Raw genomic sequence first — 18904 nt, 5'->3', positions numbered from 1 at the left:
TGATGCCTTAAGGAATATTTGTTGTCCATGTGACCATGGTTGAAAGCTAACATGTTAGCAGGCCATTTGAAAATCAACAATTTACATCTAATTTTTCAAATAATAGCTTCTAAAAGATACGTTATTTGCATAATATTCAAACAACATCAGATCTACAACATCAGCTGACGTGCGGGTGTTTTGCTGCAGTGAGTAAAGCCCCATCTTTACTATACATGGGCCTGTGTACGTTCACTTTGGCTCTGTAATGAGCAAAGTCCAGAACAGCTTCCTCAATCATTTCATTTGAACTACAGCAAACTAGTGCATATCCAGCTTGCCAACATGCACAAAAGGTTCATGAAGGTTCAATGAGGCATAGCCTCATTTAAAAACACTACACAAATTGTGACGTCACAGCCATGACTCACATTGTCACCTAACCAACAAGCATTTCATTGAAGAAACGAATGATGCTACTGTCACACTGTCCAGCAAGCACTCCAACAAAGTCCTCCTCTGGCTCTTTAACTCCCATTGATAGTTCTCTTTTCAGGCCAAGAGGAAAACAATCCTCAACCTACAAGACACTAACATCAAGCAACACATCACCAAATCTACATGCTCCAAAGGCAAAACCTGGATGTAGGAAAGTGGGTTATAAGAAGGTGGGGGTATTCAACTTCAGCTAGTAATAATACCACAATCACTAATAAGGCCCAGTCAAGCCTCAAATTAAGCCTTGCTCAATCCTTGGCAGCTTAGCAACGAGCAGTCAGGTTTAACTTAGGGGACAGGCAAGTGTAAAGCAGTTAATATAAAAAAACGAGTAAATAAGTAAAAGATAATACAAATAGAGAATATTTTTATCTTTAAAATGATACCAAAATGACAACAATTCAATGTAAGGATCCGCAAATATGAATTTTTAAAGAATAGACTGTATTATAGTGCCTAACAGCATAAAGCGCCAACCATGGCTATCTAGTCGAGCTGGACAGGGTCAAATCAAAAAATTCAAGCTGACCGAGATGGAGCGCGGTCAGAAACAGTCCCAGATTAGTCCCACTGAAAGTTTACCTTACGTTTGGTGCCAAGAGTCCCGTCCGCGGGGGAGAAGTTCACCAGGAGCAAGTAGAACGTTGCTGGTGATGGTCAACGGGGCCAAGGTTCGCGGACAAGCGGAATGAAGCCTCACGGTGCTGATCCACTCCGACAGATGATGCTTGCTGGGCAAAGAGACGAACTTGCAGCAGCTTGCGCTCATTCTCTGTGAGAGCAGCGCAGCTCCAGGGCAAACTGACCCATTCACAAAGAGCCCAAAAGCTTCAATTGAATAAGCTTGGGAACCACTCCAAGAGCTGACGGTCAGAGAGGCGCCTCTTGAGGGTTAAGAATTTGTTGAAGATAGGTCCAGGAGCTGTAGTTCAGTTGGTTCCCTTGAGGACGTAAGTGTCCTCCTCCACTTGGCCAAAGGTTCAGAAGCTCTGAATTGCCACTTGGGGGCTAGAACGTCATCTTTCACAATGCACCTGCACAGTTCAGGAAAAATCCAGTTACCACTGGTCAGCGCGGGTGGTCTTCTCTTTGGGATTGCAGGTGACTTATTTCAGCTCTGTTGTACCAGTTGTTGATCAGGGATTCCACTCATTTTCCTCAGTCTTTTTTTTTTTTTTAGCCTCGAGAGGTGCAGTCCTTTTGAGTGCAAGCCTTCAGTGGTGCAGTCCAAGAGTTCGGCAGGGCAGTCTTTCTCCTTCTTTAGTTCCAGGCAGTGTTCTGAGGAGCTCCTACAGCTCAGCTATATTTATCCTCCATTCTGGGCTGGCAAGAAGGGGGGGCACCCCAACCAGTAGGGGTAAAGTTGCTTCCCCCTGCTATGACCACTTCCTGTGAAGTGTGACAAATTTCTGACCCAGAATGCACTGTTCTCCAAAAAATCAAAATGGAGTAATGCTCTCCATGGAGTATTTTTCTGTGTAACCCAACCCACAGGTGTGGCTAACACTTCACTACACTCTCCTCCCAGCCCCTCTCCTAATCTAATTAGGGGCACTCCCATGTGGCCAGCAATCAAGGAAGTGGGGGCTGACCTGTGTCCTGGGACTCCTGCCTTTGAAGTTCAATTTATCTAACCAGCCCCCTTCAGCTCCCTGGCTTCTCCAATCTCCTCCCACCAAATGGTTGTATTGTTTCAGCCTTAGGCCTGTTCATACCTACTCTCGGAGCAACTTGTCTTAGGCTGTCAAAGGCTGGCTAATTAGCAGAGGCTGCTTCCGATCGATTTTAGGTAACTTCAGGATTGTAAGTTCTAAAACTACTTTCCTGCATTATTTATAGTAAATCAAACCTTGGCAAGTTGTTGGTTTTATTTTAACCATTATTTTGACACTTTGAATCATATTGCTAGCTAACTCTATTAAAGTCGAACTTTTGATTTAAGTTTAATAAAGCCTTCCCATTTTAGCTTTTTCAGCTAGTAGCATTACAATCAGGAAAAACGACTTTGGCTGTTTTATTCTAAAAGGGAATACAAGACATCATCTTTTTTATTGTCCCTGTTTTTTTTTTTTTTTACAGCAATACCCCCTACCCTTGGGGCACCTATGGCAGATCTTGGGGGGAGGGGGGAGACTTATATGCAATAAAATAAAGTCATTTTGAACTTCGGAAGTACTTTTAATTCGAAGATCAAATTTGGACATATTCGCAGTCATGGAAACCAGTGAGTTCAGCACCCACCACCACTAGATTAATCTAGCCATGCTGCATTCCCATTCAGCATTCATCACAAACCACTCATCTTCAGCGGACAGGCTAAAAACATGGAACTACTGTACTCCTTAGTCAAGGAGTATGTACTCATTAAAGCTCACAAACCACTCATCTACTGTGGACAGGGTAAAAACATGGAGCTACTGTACTCCTTAGTTAAGGAGCATGTACTCATTAAAGCACACAACCTGAGGCTCTACATCAAGGACACTCAATTAACCCCACTACCAACGGTGACACTCCTGCGACTGTCCTCACCACCACCGTTATGACCAATGCTGAGAATCCAATCCCACTGAAAATGGGTTCATCAAAATCAAAGACGTCCGCTCCCTGGTCCACTAATAAAATCATGTAGGTTTAGGAGTAAGCATTATTGTTGCACCACATTTATGTATGTTAAGTTAATGTAGCTGAATGTTAAGGATAATAGGATTTGGTTAAGATTATCTCATTTAAATTTCATTATATGAAAATGATTTAAGGCTACGATTAGCTTTAGGGTTTGGTTAAAGTGGTGTCTTTAATACAATTAAAAGGTACTCATGGTTAGCATTAGTGTTACATTAAAGCTAGTACATTGCATATATTTTATATAACTAATTCACTGTAATATAATTTAACTTCAGGTTTGGTTGCTTTTAGAAATAGGATTAGGGTAAAGAAATGGTTACTAAATCAAAGCAATTTAAAAAATGCAATACAATGGAATCTAATTTAGGATTACCATTTGTATTGGGTTTATGTCACATACCTAAAGTAATTATATTTAATTTAGAATTTAGGAATTACTGTCAGAAATTAAGTATATCTGTGATATTATATGTGAATGTGTGATATGAATTTCAACAAGAGGATTTACCTGAACAAAGAACACCAGACGTTGCAATCAGGATGACAGGCAATGGTGCAGAATCGAGTAATCAAAGGGAATATAAGTAGAGACAACACTGAAGGCACTGTAAGAAATTTATATATATAAAGAAGAGCAAGAAGATAGAAGACATGCTCTAGTATTTTGTTTTAAGGAGGAAAGAAGCTGGAAGTGAAGCTTCTCAGTCGTCTTCTGGTAGAAGTAACAGCATTCTACTGCATTACAAATTTGTTGAAAGCAGGGATTTGTTTGTTCCAAATTTATTGTGGGTGCATGTTCCATGAGGTTATTAACAGGATCAACAAGCATATATCCTTCTGAACTTAAAAATTCTCAATCGTTTTTAAGGTCTTTCCTTGATACGGTTTATCCTGTGCATTCGCAGAGACATTTCTGAATACTGGGCTGTGATCACTATTGATGTTTGCTTTTGAAAACAGACTTTTTCGGTGCCATTATTAAGATTTGGAAATGTTTTAGATAGAGGAAATGCGCAAGAATAACAATGGAGGTACGTAATTTTAAATACAATTTCTCACTCACAGCATTGTCATTTCTTAAGATAACAGACAGCCAAGAATGAAAGCCCATTACAAATGGTGAGGAATTAAATAAGAACAGAACAGCAGCTTATGAAAAAGTTATATATATATATTTTTTGAAAAAGAATTGTAGATATTTTCTATCTTTTGGCATACGAAAACTGTTAGACCTGACAGCCTTAGGGTGGTCTTCCCTCAACCTTTTGCCTACCTCCCTCAATTGTTCTGTACTCGTTTTTGCTGGCTTTAGGACTCTGAGCATCTTACCACTGCTCATCGGTGCTAAAGTGCGTCTGCTCTCTCCCCTAAACATGGTAACATAGGCTCATACCCAAATTTTATATTTAATTTGCTCATAAGCCCCTAGTAAAGGGCACTACGTGTGCTCAGGGCCTGTAAATTAACTGCTACTAGTGGGCCTGCAGCACCGATTGTGTCACCCACATATTTAGCCCCTTAACCATGTCTCAGACCTGCCACTTCGACTTGGCATTTAAAACTACTTGCCAAACCTTAAATGTCCCTTTTATTATGTGTAAGTAACCCCTATGGAAAGCCCTTGGTCACCCAAAGGGCAGGACACTATGTAAGTAAAAGGCAGGACATGTACTTCTATGTTTTACATATCCTGGCAGTGACAAACCGCTTATTTTTCATTGCTATGAGGCCTATTCCTCTCATCAGCTAGAATTGAGAATTCCTTAAAATACCTTCAAGCTGTCATTTCTGATCAGAAAAGAGTCGCTTTTTCATGTTTCCTATCTTTGGAATGGTAATGATAAATCCTATTTACTGGTAAGGTCGGATTTAACATTACTATTTTATAAATGACACTTTTAAAAAGTGGACATTTCTCTGCACATTCTGCTCTGTGTGCCTTACAGCCTATATCTAATACAAGTCTGGGCTAGGTGACATTTCTCTTTGTGAATTCCTTCTAGGCAGCCAAAGAAAAGGGCTGGGTGTGATTTAGCTCCCATCTGCATTCCAATGGGTCTTCCTGGGCAGATGGGTGGAAGGGCCTCACCCTTACCCTTCAAAGGGTAGTTGTCTGACCCCACTCAAATGACTGATAACCCCCCCACTTGTAATCTGGAGTGAGGGCTGGGATTGATAGGGACACTGGTGCACTTCAAAACCACTCTGATGTTTCCCTCAGCTCAAAGGCCCATTTGGGTAGAAGTACTGGGTTTCTGGCCTCATCAAATCAGACACTTCTGGACCTACATCGAATCTCAGTCCGAAGAACTGCTGTGCTGCTCAAAGGACTAAACTGGATTGGTTTCTGGAAAGATTGCTTTCCTGCTTGTTGGTCTGCTGCTCTCCGACTGTGTTGGAAGGAGAACAGGACTCTGCCTTCCCTCCAAAGTGATCTCCAAGGGCTTGTTAGTTTGCCTCCTGTTTCTGAAGTCTCGGAGACACAAAAGACTTCCTGCAATTCTACTGGTACTGCCAGACTCTGTCTTCATGAGTCCTACCCTTGCCCTGAGGTGCCGCCTCCAGTTCTGAGCCTCAGAATTGGGTTCTGCCGCTGAGTGAGCGAAGCAGCATAACGCCCCGCAAAGCCTCACCAACCGCCTGTTGGAACCGATGCTGGACGACGCAAAGCACTGCCGCGCTGACTGTGCCCCAGGATTCAAGGTACTGGGGTTCAGAAAAGCCAAGTGATTCTCTGCAGCCAGCCCGCACTCCATCGCGGTCGGCCTGAACTTTGGATTTGCCCTGGTCCCTCACAACCATTTTAGTACTACCTGCTTCTAAGTTCTACTTCTACTTGATGGATTTTGATCATGTTTTACTCAGATAAATAATCTCTATTTTTCTTAACCGTTGTTGTCTTTTGTGGTGTGTTTACTCTGTTGCTGTATGAGGTATTGCACAAATACTTTACACATTGCCTTTTAAATTAGGCCTGCCTGTTCTATGCCAAGCTACCAGGAGGTAAGCACAGGATAATTCAGGATTGTGTTGTGACTTACCGACTAGGTTTGTGGTCCCTACTTGGACATGGGGCATACTTCGGCCAACTAGAAACCGAATGTCTAACAAAGACAATCTACAGAAAGGGGTTTAGACTGTGGAAAAGATCCGCTACTGTTCTGTACTGCCTTTTCCCCTTCGATTCTCTTTGTGGAATTATCAAATAGTATTCCCAATTAGGAGCTTATGGGATCCGGGTGAAAAGAGAATCCTGCATACACTTCTATGGAATAATAAGATTTGTGACAATTCCTGAGAGGGAATAAGAATTCCGTGTCTAATGTCACCATTAATTCATTATTCTGCCCTGCAGTTTCCCCTGGAAATCAGACGACAAACTATCGAGGAAAACACGACCGGTGTGTGGTGTTTCCAAGGAACTTGTAATTCAGGGGCACTGATATAAAGGCCTGGAGTATCCTGAACGTCTGCTCAGGAGCAAAGGTCAAGAGGTGTATATAGGAGTAGTACTGCAGACTCAGAATGGCTCTCTAGGTCTGCTCAAGCTAATGTCTGTATCAAGAGCAGAATAGGAATTTTGAAAAAAATCTCAGAAATAAAACGCTAATCTACATATGAGAGCAACAGCCTTTATATATGTTCCTACTCTCGTTCTTGAATGCAGTCAAAACCAGATGAATTGTTATGTAAAGATCTCACTCGTGTTCTTGGAAAGCACTACTTCCTTGAAGATTTTCCTTTTCAAGTTGTGTATTAGGGCCCATAAATTGCAACCTAATTGCACACCTTGCAACATGTTTATTGTTGGTACAGCCCACTGGGGTTTCTGCGCATGGCCAGCATACAAGCTGGCTCCGCGTAGCCCTCGAAACAATCACATCTTTCTATAGGGGCAGTAAAACCCAAATGAGTTAAAAGACATTCCTCAAACAGACAATGAACTAGCGATGCCTTCTCAAAACAGGCAAGTGGACTCTGCTTGTTCTGAGCCACTATCCAGTGAGTTATTTTCTTCCCACGACCTAATGTTATTCAAGAAATTCCGTTCTGCTTCACCTACATATCAAATGAAAAGTACCCTTAATTTAATAAAAGTATCCATTCTTTGTTACAGGCAGACACAAATTTAACAGAGCAATTTGTTAAACCATTAAGTCTCATTATCTGTTTTACATCTTGTTTTATTCCTTGCATCAACGGGGAAGCATTTCCAGTTTCAGCTGAGCACAAAGCAAGTCAAGTGAAAACAATAACAGTAGCTATGAAAGACTCTCTTCAGAGAAACACGTAAGTCCAGTATTTTATGCACAGAATAAATGCAAATGGACAACAAGGAAACAGTTTCTGTTTCAGGCACTGGAGGGCCCAAAGTCGCTCATTCATTCAGAGGGCAAGACGTAACATGTAATGAAAAAGATTAACCATTATGGGCAGCTGGGCACACTAGGTATACGAGGAACAGACTGGGAGTGGAGATGTGTGGCGACTAGAAGAATCACTAATAACAAATCGTTTACCATAAGCTAGGACTATAATTAAGAAAAGTGTAAAAATGTCCCAAGCTAAATTCAAAAAGCATAACTCCATGTACAATTATATACACAATGTTATAAATTACACAATGGAAAATAACGTGTTCAGAACATACACATACAATTATGTATGCCATGGTAGAAAAGAATTAATGGGACCCTACAATACATTATTGTGAGCAACTGTACCATAAATCAATGCATGTTGACGCATGTATGACTATAGCGCAATAGACAAATGCCATATGATTATGTTATTGTCACAGTATAGTGAAAATAGCATGGTAAAACTGTTTATTGCTGAAAAGATTGCATGTTACACTGACTTCACACAAGGAAACAACCTCCTCCCCCTTTCTACACACACACACAAGATAGACACAAGGATTTTTGCATGTGATTTTCCACTGTTGCACAAATGTAACCACTTGCATTCTGGTTTTGGCGAAATACCTTTGTTAGAAGAAATATACATGAAAAAATGACAAGGTATAAACAGGCGGGTTTCGCATCTCATGAGTCATGGCCCCTCTACGCACTCAACAATGGCAGATCAGCATACACTTTGTGCATCTGTAGATATATATATATATATATATATATATATATACACACACACACACATACTGTACATGTGTGTGCGCACAGAATATACACATATGTAAAGCTATTTTTGAGTGAGGGGAGGGGCCAACACCCTTGAAAGGAGAAGGCTCAAGGATAATGCCCCTCACAATGGCAACAAGTTAATTTTTCAGGAGGATGTCTATGTATGGTTAATGCCAGGATAAGTTTCATTGTGTAGTAGTTACAAAGATATTTAACAATTACAATGGCACAAGTGGTTCAATCCATAAAGTCAAATAAAATCACAGTAACTGTGCCTTGTGCGTATGGCACTAATGTGCTTATTTTGTACGGCTAGATTTGATTTTTTTGAGATATTAAGCAGTGCTCTCTCCAGTCGGTCAAGCTCTACTGTGGTAACAGCAAGGAGTATGAATTTAGCATTTAAGTAATACATTTTTAATTGTGTTTATTAGTACACTTGTTTCAAATAATGTTTTCTGGTCCACATTTATTTTCACTAGCATATAATACTAGAGATGTTCAGAGATGAATATGCTTTTGCTGATTACCACAATTCTGAGTGCGGGGGAAGGGGTACGACTCACTAGAGGCAAACCCTTGAGTAGATCATGATGCCCTTCCTCACCTTCAAAAATGGCAATGCACAGCATATTATTCTTTCCACGTCCACATATGTAGTCTACACCATGCTTTTCCGTCTTGTGCGCAATTACGAACATCATTATGTAAGCAAACCCAGAGTACAATCTGAAGTAATGATTATCAAAGTATGATCCTGGTCGAGAATACTTAGAGAATGAGAGAGAGAGAATGAGAGAGAGAGAGAATGAGAGAGAATGAGAGAATGAGAGAGAATGAGAGAGAGAGAGAATGAGAGAGAATGAGAGAGAGAGAGAATGAGAGAGAGAGAGAATGAGAGAGAGAGAGAATGAGAGAGAGAGAGAGAGAGAGAGAGAGAGAGAGAGAGAGAGAGAGAGAGAGAGAGAGAGAGAAATTGGTAGGGATAATATGAGAAAGAACAAAGATTGCAACGAAAAAACGCCGTAAATAGAAGACCGGTCTATCCACAACCCTAGACTAAGAGCCATCATTACAACTGACACCTTCTCGACTAAAGTTCAGAAACCAACTAATACCGATCTTTTCCAACCCAGGATCATTCTCCAGCCCAAAGCCAACATCTCATAAACTGTCAGTGCAAATGCCTTGCACCATATAAAAACAAGTGAAATGTATTCATTATAACTGTCTTTAGTATGGTTTAAATTACTAATGAACATAGAATGAATATAGGAGAGACAAAGGTTAAAGAAAAACATTGAAAGTTTTTAAAATTCAATAAGAAGAGCAGGATATTTTAAGTTGATGGTAGTTCCTAAGCACCAGGGGCACTAGGACCCATCAATATGTAAAGGATAATCAGTTGCATTCGCAAGTGAGACATTAAGGGTCATATGCATGAACACATTTTCCCATTAACACAGAATGGGCAAAACCCTTTGATGCATCTTGCCCTAAACTCTTCCTAACTGGTCTAAGGAACAATGAATATGGGAAGGCAACTCATGACCTAAACTTGAGCTGCTAGAAGACTGAAATTCCAACCTCATCCAACTTCAACCCAACCCGACATGGATTGGCCGGAGGTGAACGCTCTCCTAACTAGTGTCTCACGCTTGTTTTGTACATATCCCTGGCTACAACCGATTTACTTTTTTGCACCACTGAACACCTGTTGGTCTAGTATTGAATTATCACCATAATATTCATAAACATAATAAAACTATTTTCTCTTGAACTGCATTTTTTAAAGTCGCTGAATAAATATATTCTCTTGGAGGGTTTGGATCAGCCTTTGAGCTGGAAAGAAAAAATTTAGTGCACATTTGTGCGCCTTATTTCTCCTGGGTTCCAATGCAAATGAGGAGCTGAAGGCGTTCATGGCCAGGTTCTTAGTCAGAACTACAAAATGAATACAGTCAGTCCCTATTTGTACAAAGTTTTCAGCTCTCAGGAAAAGTCCCTCACCAGTAAATGGAGGTAACTGAGAAGACAAAAACAAGCCTTCCATAGCAGGTACAAATATGAGTAACTGTACAAGATGGCCACTTCGAGGCAAGGCCAAGGGAGTATTATCCTACCACATCAGAAAGAGGAATCCACGGTCTAGGATGGATAAAGGAAGTGCAGAGTGAATGACCTTATTTTTATGTTATTGGAGATGGTGGGATGGTGTTAATGAAGGCCCTTAGGAGTAGGTGATATGGGAGCTAAGACAGAGGATCTCCGATGTAATTAACTCAAAGAGGAATGCATCGAGCTTTGGGAGAGTCACCAAGGTAAGATGTCAACATAATGTGATCAGACGTATACAACTCATGGTGTGTGAAATTAATTGAAGAAAACAATTTGTGAGAAGGCAGGAGCTTTGAGAAACCAAGAGCTAGAAATGCAGCAAATCAGGGTTCACATACAATTATGAAGCGAAATATTTATAGATGAGGGCACCAAATGTACTTGTGGACTTCCATGATGCCATTTACATTTTGGTAGTACAGGATGTATAAATGTAAACAGAACCACCAGAGAAGTGTGTGTGTGTTTGGGGGGGGAAGTGATGGAATACGTTGGTTTAAGAAATTGGTGGGACTTCACATCTGGTAAATGTAGCAACAAAAAAAAGGTACATCCGGTGATGAGAAAGCTTAGTGGGAAGATGATACAGAGTTGCCCCATCAACAAAATACAAAATAACGCTAGTCAAAAGTTTGAAATACAGACTGCACTAGTGTACAGAGCGCAAACTATCTAGATATGTTTTTCTACAGTGAAACACATCTCTGTATTAAGCCACACTGAGAACTATGTTTATTCAAACAATGCTATTCTTTGAAGATTCAATGTGTATTTTCATAGCTCATAAACTGATGTTTTGAGAAATGGTTCAATTTGCAAAATATATTTATTGATTGTTATGTGTTTGATAACTCATCAGGCATTGGGCAGAATTATTATTAATATTATCACTTGGTGCCAGGAGTATTGCAGCTATGGCTGGTATGTGTAACACATATAAAGGAATTCCAAAGCCTTGTTACATTACTGCTGGAAAACCCTCCTGAAGCACTGAGGCTGACAACTGGCTGGTAATCATGAATGGGGTGGCCACTAAAATAATCTTGTTTGATGTAGTCAGTATAAAAACACTAATAGTTTTAGCAGCTCGGTATGATTTTCATTGCACAGAAGTAGGTCTGCTTACAGAGTAGGTTAGAGACCCCTGGTCTAACACAGCCCCCACCATTAATAAGGGTTCGGCCCGCTTTAAGGGGGCGCGGGGCCGACACTGATGTATGTCTGCAGCGGGAAGTGCGGATGTCGGATGGGTAGCTTGTAGTAACGCATGGCCACACATGCATGCACAAGGGGCTGGCTGGTTGTGCACCGCACAGCGGCCTGCACTTTCACGTCCGGACGCTCCAGGGAATCCGAACGACGTTAGATCCCTTGCAGTGGACAGAACGGAGCAGAAGAGAGCCATTCCAAGAGGGCGGGCCACCAAGGGGATCGCCAAAGCTTCCGGTTATGAAGCTAGCGGCCGCAGTGCATTAATACCTTACACATAAAGTGTCATGCCCTTGCCTCACTAGGGCACAGAGTATGCAAAACGTGTGCCTTCGTTGCATACTGGCAAATGAAAGGGGTAGAAACACCCCTACGAGCGCACCCCGTCTAAAGTCACAGTGTGCATTTAAGATAAACACCGACATATATGCTGACGAAATGAGAACAAGCGCCTTAGATTATAGCTGCAAAAATCATATGAAAATTAATCTCGAAAGGTGGAGAATGTGTTTTTACTGTCAATCGCCATCCTGTAAGGTCTGCGCTTTGCAATCCAGATGCGGCACTCAATAATATTGACTCACGGCAGAAAATAACTCCTTAAAAACACAGCGTACCATTTACTGTTGATATCACAACCACCCCAATGGAAATTAAATCATGTCGCTGGCCCAGCTTTCGTACTGCTAAACGGGTTGGTTTCTTTTTTAGGAGGGGGGGGGGGGAAGAGGTCAGCAGTTTGTTGGATTAGCGCTATCAGCATTATTGTCCCTCCCCTGCACAGCGAGGCCGTGTCACCGGGTTCCTAATACCCCGTTACCCGCAGCAGGGGGGGGGCATTACAACTGCATGGGGGGGGGGGGGGGTCATCAGGGCTGCGCTTGCTCCCACCCTACACGTGCAGCATCAAATCAACTGTAACTTGTGTTGATTCACCGTGAGGGGAAAACATGCAGATTTCTTCAAATCGCGTTTTCCTTGAATTTACGTGGCAGGAAGCCCGAGGGCTACACATTAACCTCGTGGCCGCTGCGGCGCAAATAAACAACACACACCCTTCCTCCAAGGAGTGCACACTGCCCCCGCCGCCCCCAACTCCCCAAAGACAGTGCACAGAAATAAATACGTCGTAAAACATCACAGTTCTTGCGGAGAACGCGGTTGCATTTTCAGCCTTCACGTGTCTCCCTAAATATATATAAGCCATTTAAAAAGTACAAGTAAATGCCGTTTCCAGCACACATTTCTAGATCCCATGCAGTCCCCGCACCTCTTTGCATCACCTGCCGATGCCAGAGATAGGCAGCCTCGAGCCCTATTCATCATTGTCTTGGGAAAGGGAGTGTGTTTTCTCGGTCTCAGAGCCCTGTAACACGAGCCCCAGCATGAACGCCTTTGAGCCATAAAATCACACAGGGCTCTGAGAGGAGCAGGCGACGCTAAAATCAGAAAATGCATTTCACTACGCGCACCAGATATCAAAGCCAACAACCCTGTCTACGCAACTGTGAAAATACGATCGCATGAAATAATAAACACGAGAGAGCATCGCCGAGCACGGACCATAAACGGCTGCCCTTTTTCCTACGGCGCAAACAGCAACGTTGTTACCTGCATTCCTCCGCAGTTCAAGTCCAGTCAAATCAATGCACACAATTGGAAAATAAAAATCAAGAATGCAGCACAGATTTGTAATCCACCAGAAAAATAGGATTGCAAACAAGTTTGCATCTCACAAAGGGGTCTGGAACAAGGAGGTACAGCTTTAGAAATAGAAATAAATGCCCACCATCCCAACAGTTGCTGCGCAAAGTACTCGTGTCCATGATGATATTTGGCCATCGACGCAGCTCAATTATAAATAACCATATTTCGCGACCAAGTCTTCAAAAAATGCACTCTCACTCTCTCTCTCTCTCTCCCTCGCCCTGCTCCCTCCCTCTCACTCACACACAAAGCAAGCAGGCGGCCAAGGGAGGGGGATGGGAGGGGAGCAGAACAAGCCTTTATGTATACACAGATATCAACGCAGCCGCCCACGAGCTCGCTGAAAGCAAGAAATCGGGATAAAATAGAACAGTGCAAAATGTTTTACCTAGAGGAGGCAACCCCTTGTTTAGCAAATGAGAACTTCCCATTGAGGTGTATGTCCAGACTCCCTACAGTTAAGAACTTGAGGGAAATGTTTAAAAAATCCTAAGCATATGGCGGCCACTTCAGTTTTTCCCTGAAGTAACACACGAGCGCACACGCACCAAAGCCCCAGCGCTGCTGTCTCTGAAAGTGGGAGAGGCGAGGCAGGCGGGGCTTGGCTCCAGCCGGATTGATCTTCTGTTTAGCAGGCTCCAAAGAGCACTAAAAGATGAGGAGGGAGGTGTAAAAAGAAAAATGAAAACAATCTCCATCCGCCTTATCTACAAAATGGGGACCGTGCAGTTGTTCTGCTGGGTGTGGTCAGATGCGTAACACCAGCTTGCAATGTCGCTGCTCTGCTGTTAGTGCAGGTAGTCTATACACAGTGACAGCTAACATCTTATTAAAAATATATATAACCGTAGCAGGACAACAGAGCAAGCCAGTTTAAAAAAGACAAAATCAGCCTATAGAGCAGGACCAATAAATAAATGACACTGAAAAAAAATCTTGCATGGCGAAGAGAAAAAGAAAAAAAGATGTACTTTTGCACAGCCGAAACAGAACTAGAACCCATAATGCCCCACAGCAAAACGAGTACGTGAACCACTCTAGTATACCAAGATGCGAAAATCAAGCCTCCTTTTATAATCAATTACAGTGTCGCAAAGAGAAACATCTCTCACCTACAAATCCATTACTTTGGATTGCAAACATAGTTTGCACCTACGTATTCCATTTTTACATATAAACTGGAGTGGAACAATCCATTTGATCAAACCGGGCTCTCGTTACGAGTTTGCGGGAAATCGACTGTAAATGTCCCCTGAGGAAGTACCGTTTCCAGCCGATCAGGATTACAGCCGACTCGGAACGAAAGCCAAAGTACACTGCAGGCCCGTCAGCAGCAGGCAGCGAGAATACCATGATGCATTTTTAAGAGCAGGGGCGTATCTTTTTTTGGGAGGGGGGGCAGTGTATGGGGTGGACCCCTCACTAATTTCCACAATCGGTTGGCTGCCATGAGAAGTCAGGTCTGCTGGGGAAAAGTTTGAGTTTGCAGTGGGCCATCCTGGTCCAGTTTGAAATCAGTGCTGTGTCAGCGGACTTGGTGTTACACAGAGGTTGAAGCCAAACAAGTCTACTTCGCAGCAGTCTAAGGCGATTCTGTGCGCAGGATGGACTGCTGGCAATGGCCTGACTCTCCTGTTACAGGCAGATAGCTTCAGGACCTCCTGTGCCATGCTTCGGATGCTTGGGCCTGCCTCCTCTCCCATCCAATCTGGGTTTAAAGATGCATGCTTCATCCTTCCAGCAGCCCCAGTGACCCCACTGCAGGCGCATTGCCGCGTACTCCAATCAACAAGCTGCCTGAGGAGTGAGCCTCCTGTCCAGGCGAGCCACTGCTAAAGCACCACCAGGGGTATTGCACCGACCTTTGGGGGTGGGGGTTCTCTTTTCAGGTAAACAGTGGGCAGCGCCAGGACACCCTCGGATAACAGTGCGCTTTATAAATCTATATACCAGAACATAACAACTGGGACACATTGCAACGGTCCAGGAACTCAGTGTGGTCATGCAGCAAAACAAGTAGGGCTGTTGCAGATGTCCACAGTGACTCCCACAACCCCCTCACACAGGCCAGACATGGCACACAAGCATGGTCATACTGGAAAAGAACAGAGACGCGCGGGGCACACAGACACACAACTCAGGTCCACACTGCACGACAAACAGCTTCCCTCTGACACTTGACACCCCCACATATCTGGCAAGCATTTCAGCCCTGTCCTGCATCCAACTCCCTACTTATTCACCAGATATACCAAGTATAGCTCTGCCGTTATTCCTCATTGCTTCTTCCTGTTAAACCTGCCTCCCTTCCACACCTGAGAAAATGGAAACCGGGCCTCCAAAGGATAAACATTAACCCTGATGTAAATCATTCCTGGATTTTGAGTACGTTGTTAGGAGCCGTTTGCAGGACCCATATGAGGGGTGTCAGGCACCAGGGATGTATCTTAAGTTATATGTTAGTACAATCCCGGGATTAAATTGCTGTTCAGATGTGAATGTCCTCTGCATGATTTCGCAAATGTGCACCCCAACTCTGAGTTACTCAACTGGAAGCATTCACTGTATTCATTTTAATGGTATCACTGTGCACGCCGAGGACTTGTATGGGTAAAGGTACCGAATACCAGGAGTAGGACTCTGATCTGGAGGGGCGTGGCAAGTGTGCCTTCTTTATACTGTTCATGCCCCAGATCACAGACAGGTAAGGCCAGATTAGGCGTTTGGCGGATGAGTATCCCTTCCGCCGTATTAAGAGTTCCATTATATCACATGAAATATAACAGAACTCGTGATGCAGCGGACGGGATATCCCTCACGTCTGTAATGGAGTTACCCGTCCGCCAAACTCTTAATCAGGCCCTTCCTGGTATTATTAGCATGCAGTTTTTGAATCTTTAGTACCAGACAGGAGTTTCTACGTTCCTGGTAACGAGTGACAGTGTGCCAGCCTCGCTCTACAAAGTTCCAGTGAAGGGCCTTGACTGGGCCCTTTGTTGACATCCTGAGTGTCTGGTATGTGTGTCAGTAGAAGGTGAGTGGCATCAATATTCTATAGGACATGGCAGCCAGAAGGATTCGATTTGGGATGTATGGTATGTTCTTCGGTTTGGACGTGCAACGTTTCCCCTCAGCCTGCAAAGTTTGGGTAAGGTCCTGATTTTAGCTTTTGCGACACATTCCGATCTTGGACTATTACCACCAGTCAGACGCCTCTTGCATCCTTCAGCTCATCACTGACTTTTTTTAGTTGGGTATAATTCCTTACTTGTTGGGAAATTTCTAGCTCGCATCCCATTCCTCCCCAACAAACATTACTCAATAAGACACAGCCCTGTTTAAGAGATGAACACAATTGCAACACTGGTTGCTTGCCATCTCTTTCATGTATAGCAGACAATAGGCCTCTGCTGCTCCCTTGATACCCACCTTTTTGTTCCCTTTTCCTCCAGCCCCTTCCAGACCAGCACCCTGTGGGCTCCCTTTTAACTTTCTGAGTCCTTGTCCTTCCTTCTGGATAGAACAGGACATTTTTGTCCTGGGCCATTTCTGACCTGCCTCTTGTAGGGTCCACTCTCTCTACCTGACCCCTGACCTTTTGCATTTCTTTCACCACTTTGATGTAGCGAATGTGATTTTGAGGTCTTCTACCAGCTGCAATTACCCTCACCTCCTGATGCAATCGCCACCCTCTGTGAGGCTACTTGGCCACTTGATACTGGCTACCAGGGTCCTGTGACAATGACTCGAGGCTAGCAACCTGGACAACTTTCCAGACCCTATCGCATGGTTCCTTTGGTGGCCGCTCCTCCTGAAACAGCTGTCTGACAACCCTGTCTGCACTGCGGATCCTTCAGTACCTCATGCTGCCTCATCTCCGGTTGAAGGGGTCAACGCATCCATTCACCCAACCTTGTCCCCGACTACTTCAACCATGTCCTTTGCATTTACCCATTTTCCAATGCTATTTCGTCCTTCTCTGCCTCGAGATCTTTGTTGTTTTTTGCCTCATCCGTGGTCATTTGATCCTTGGTTGCTCAGCTCATTTTAATATCAGTTCCAGGGCCTCAGTGGCTGATTGACTGCCGTAGCCACTCTCAGTCTACCTAGCCTACTCACTGGCTGAATGGTCAGCATACCCGGGTTGCAGTGAGCTAACAACATGAGTATCGTTTGTCACACGACAGTCCGCTTCATTCTCCAGCGCCAGGATGCCCCATTGTGAGTGATAGCGCGGGTTATAAGACATGATTTATTCATTCTTCATAAGCCTACCTACTTCTTTACAGCGCACAGGACATCCCATCACCCGGACTTCCTCTAGTTATAGATGTCTGAGGTAAAGGGTGACTTCCTTCCACAACTCACTGTTTTGTAGTGCTGTGAACACCAAAACCCCCTCAGTAGAGCTCCCAGTATTCCAGCAGCTCTACCAAAGCCAGACCAGTTGCCACTTCTCCCTATTTTGTTGGCACAACGGACCTACGGCCAAGCTGACCAAAGACAGATTTGTCGCAACAGGGTCCTGGGATCAAGATTATCTGTATGCCACACTACATCACAACAGCAACATTCTCGGAGTATATCCATGTCTTCCATAGTAATCACATTTGAGTTAAAACTCATGTATTTTACGGATAGTAATCCCTATCTATTCACCCTAAACTTGATCAGCATTAACTGTATAGTTCCCTTTAGGTGTGCTTACACAACTGAGCAAATATCGTTATTCTGTGTCAATCACAATTACGTAAACCTAATAAGTGCTATTTAAATCTCTCCGCTCCTTGGGGCAGTGATACCGCCATGCCCCTGTGTAACTAACTCCCAGCATTTTAATGTACTAATCTGTCAGTAATCCCGCAATAATAAGCCAGACCTCAAAGCACTTCGGTTTATTTCCTTAGATATTTCCTGCATTGCGTTGAATCTCATCTGGGCTAAACCCTCTACATTACACTGGTCTTATTCTTGTAGCAACTATAGAATCTACATGATTACACATAGATTAATACATAACCTGAGTAACGTCCGACATGCACTATACTACCATTTATAGCCTGCAATAGGACGGGAGTAAGCCCTATTCCATACAGATCATATTTTTGTGAACCCTGTTCTCGTGCATAACTCCAAATCAAACTAAAGTGTGACTGCAATAAATAGGTTGGAGTGGTATGCTTTCTTGGGTCTCTAGAAAAAAATATTTACTACCCTCATGTATTCCCCCTCAATATCTTTTGCATACCCCACATGCCCTACACATACATACATTTGAGAGAACACTTCACGCAAATCCACTCATCTTGAACCAGCCAACAGCACTCAACACTCTGTAGATACCTGCAGTATTGATACAGGATGGACCATGTTAGTGCATTACAATTTTTCAATTCCAGCTACACATCCCATTGAGTAACTTTAATCCAGTCAATACTGAACAATGCCAATTCTATTTATCCAGCAGCCCCAGCCAAACTCATGCACTGCCTCCAAACTTTACAGAACGTGGCTGCCATACAGGATTTCCTGACCGACAAAACATGTTCATATTTTCCCTGTGCTTAGATCTGTCCACAGGCTCCTTTGGGGCATTTGTGTTCAGTTCAAGATCATAACAA

At 43.3% G+C, this 18904-nt stretch overlaps 1 protein-coding gene across 11 annotated transcripts in view; it reads right to left on the bottom strand.

The window, feature by feature from the left end:
- CTBP1 (C-terminal binding protein 1) overlaps positions 1–18904 on the bottom strand; it is a 2306313-nt gene that overhangs the window by 538867 nt on the left and 1748542 nt on the right. Inside the window, exon 1 of one of the 11 annotated variants that reach the window (XM_085642600.1) lies at positions 13672–13861. The exons of 8 other annotated variants lie outside the window; for them this stretch is intronic. In XM_085642600.1, coding sequence (XP_085498726.1) covers positions 13672–13714 — 43 coding nt within the window. In that variant the 5' untranslated portion in view covers positions 13715–13861. Of the gene's footprint in view, positions 1–12846; positions 12952–13365; positions 13536–13671; positions 13862–18904 lie in introns of those variants that run through there. 2 more of the 11 variants (XM_085642601.1, XM_085642602.1) reach the window with 2 other exon arrangements.

Source organism: Triturus cristatus, chromosome 2_2 (assembly GCF_964204655.1).
Source record: "Triturus cristatus chromosome 2_2, aTriCri1.1, whole genome shotgun sequence".
NCBI lineage: Eukaryota > Metazoa > Chordata > Amphibia > Caudata > Salamandridae > Triturus > Triturus cristatus.
Note: the sequence above shows the minus strand (reverse complement) of the source record. Positions and strands in the feature narration are given on the sequence as shown.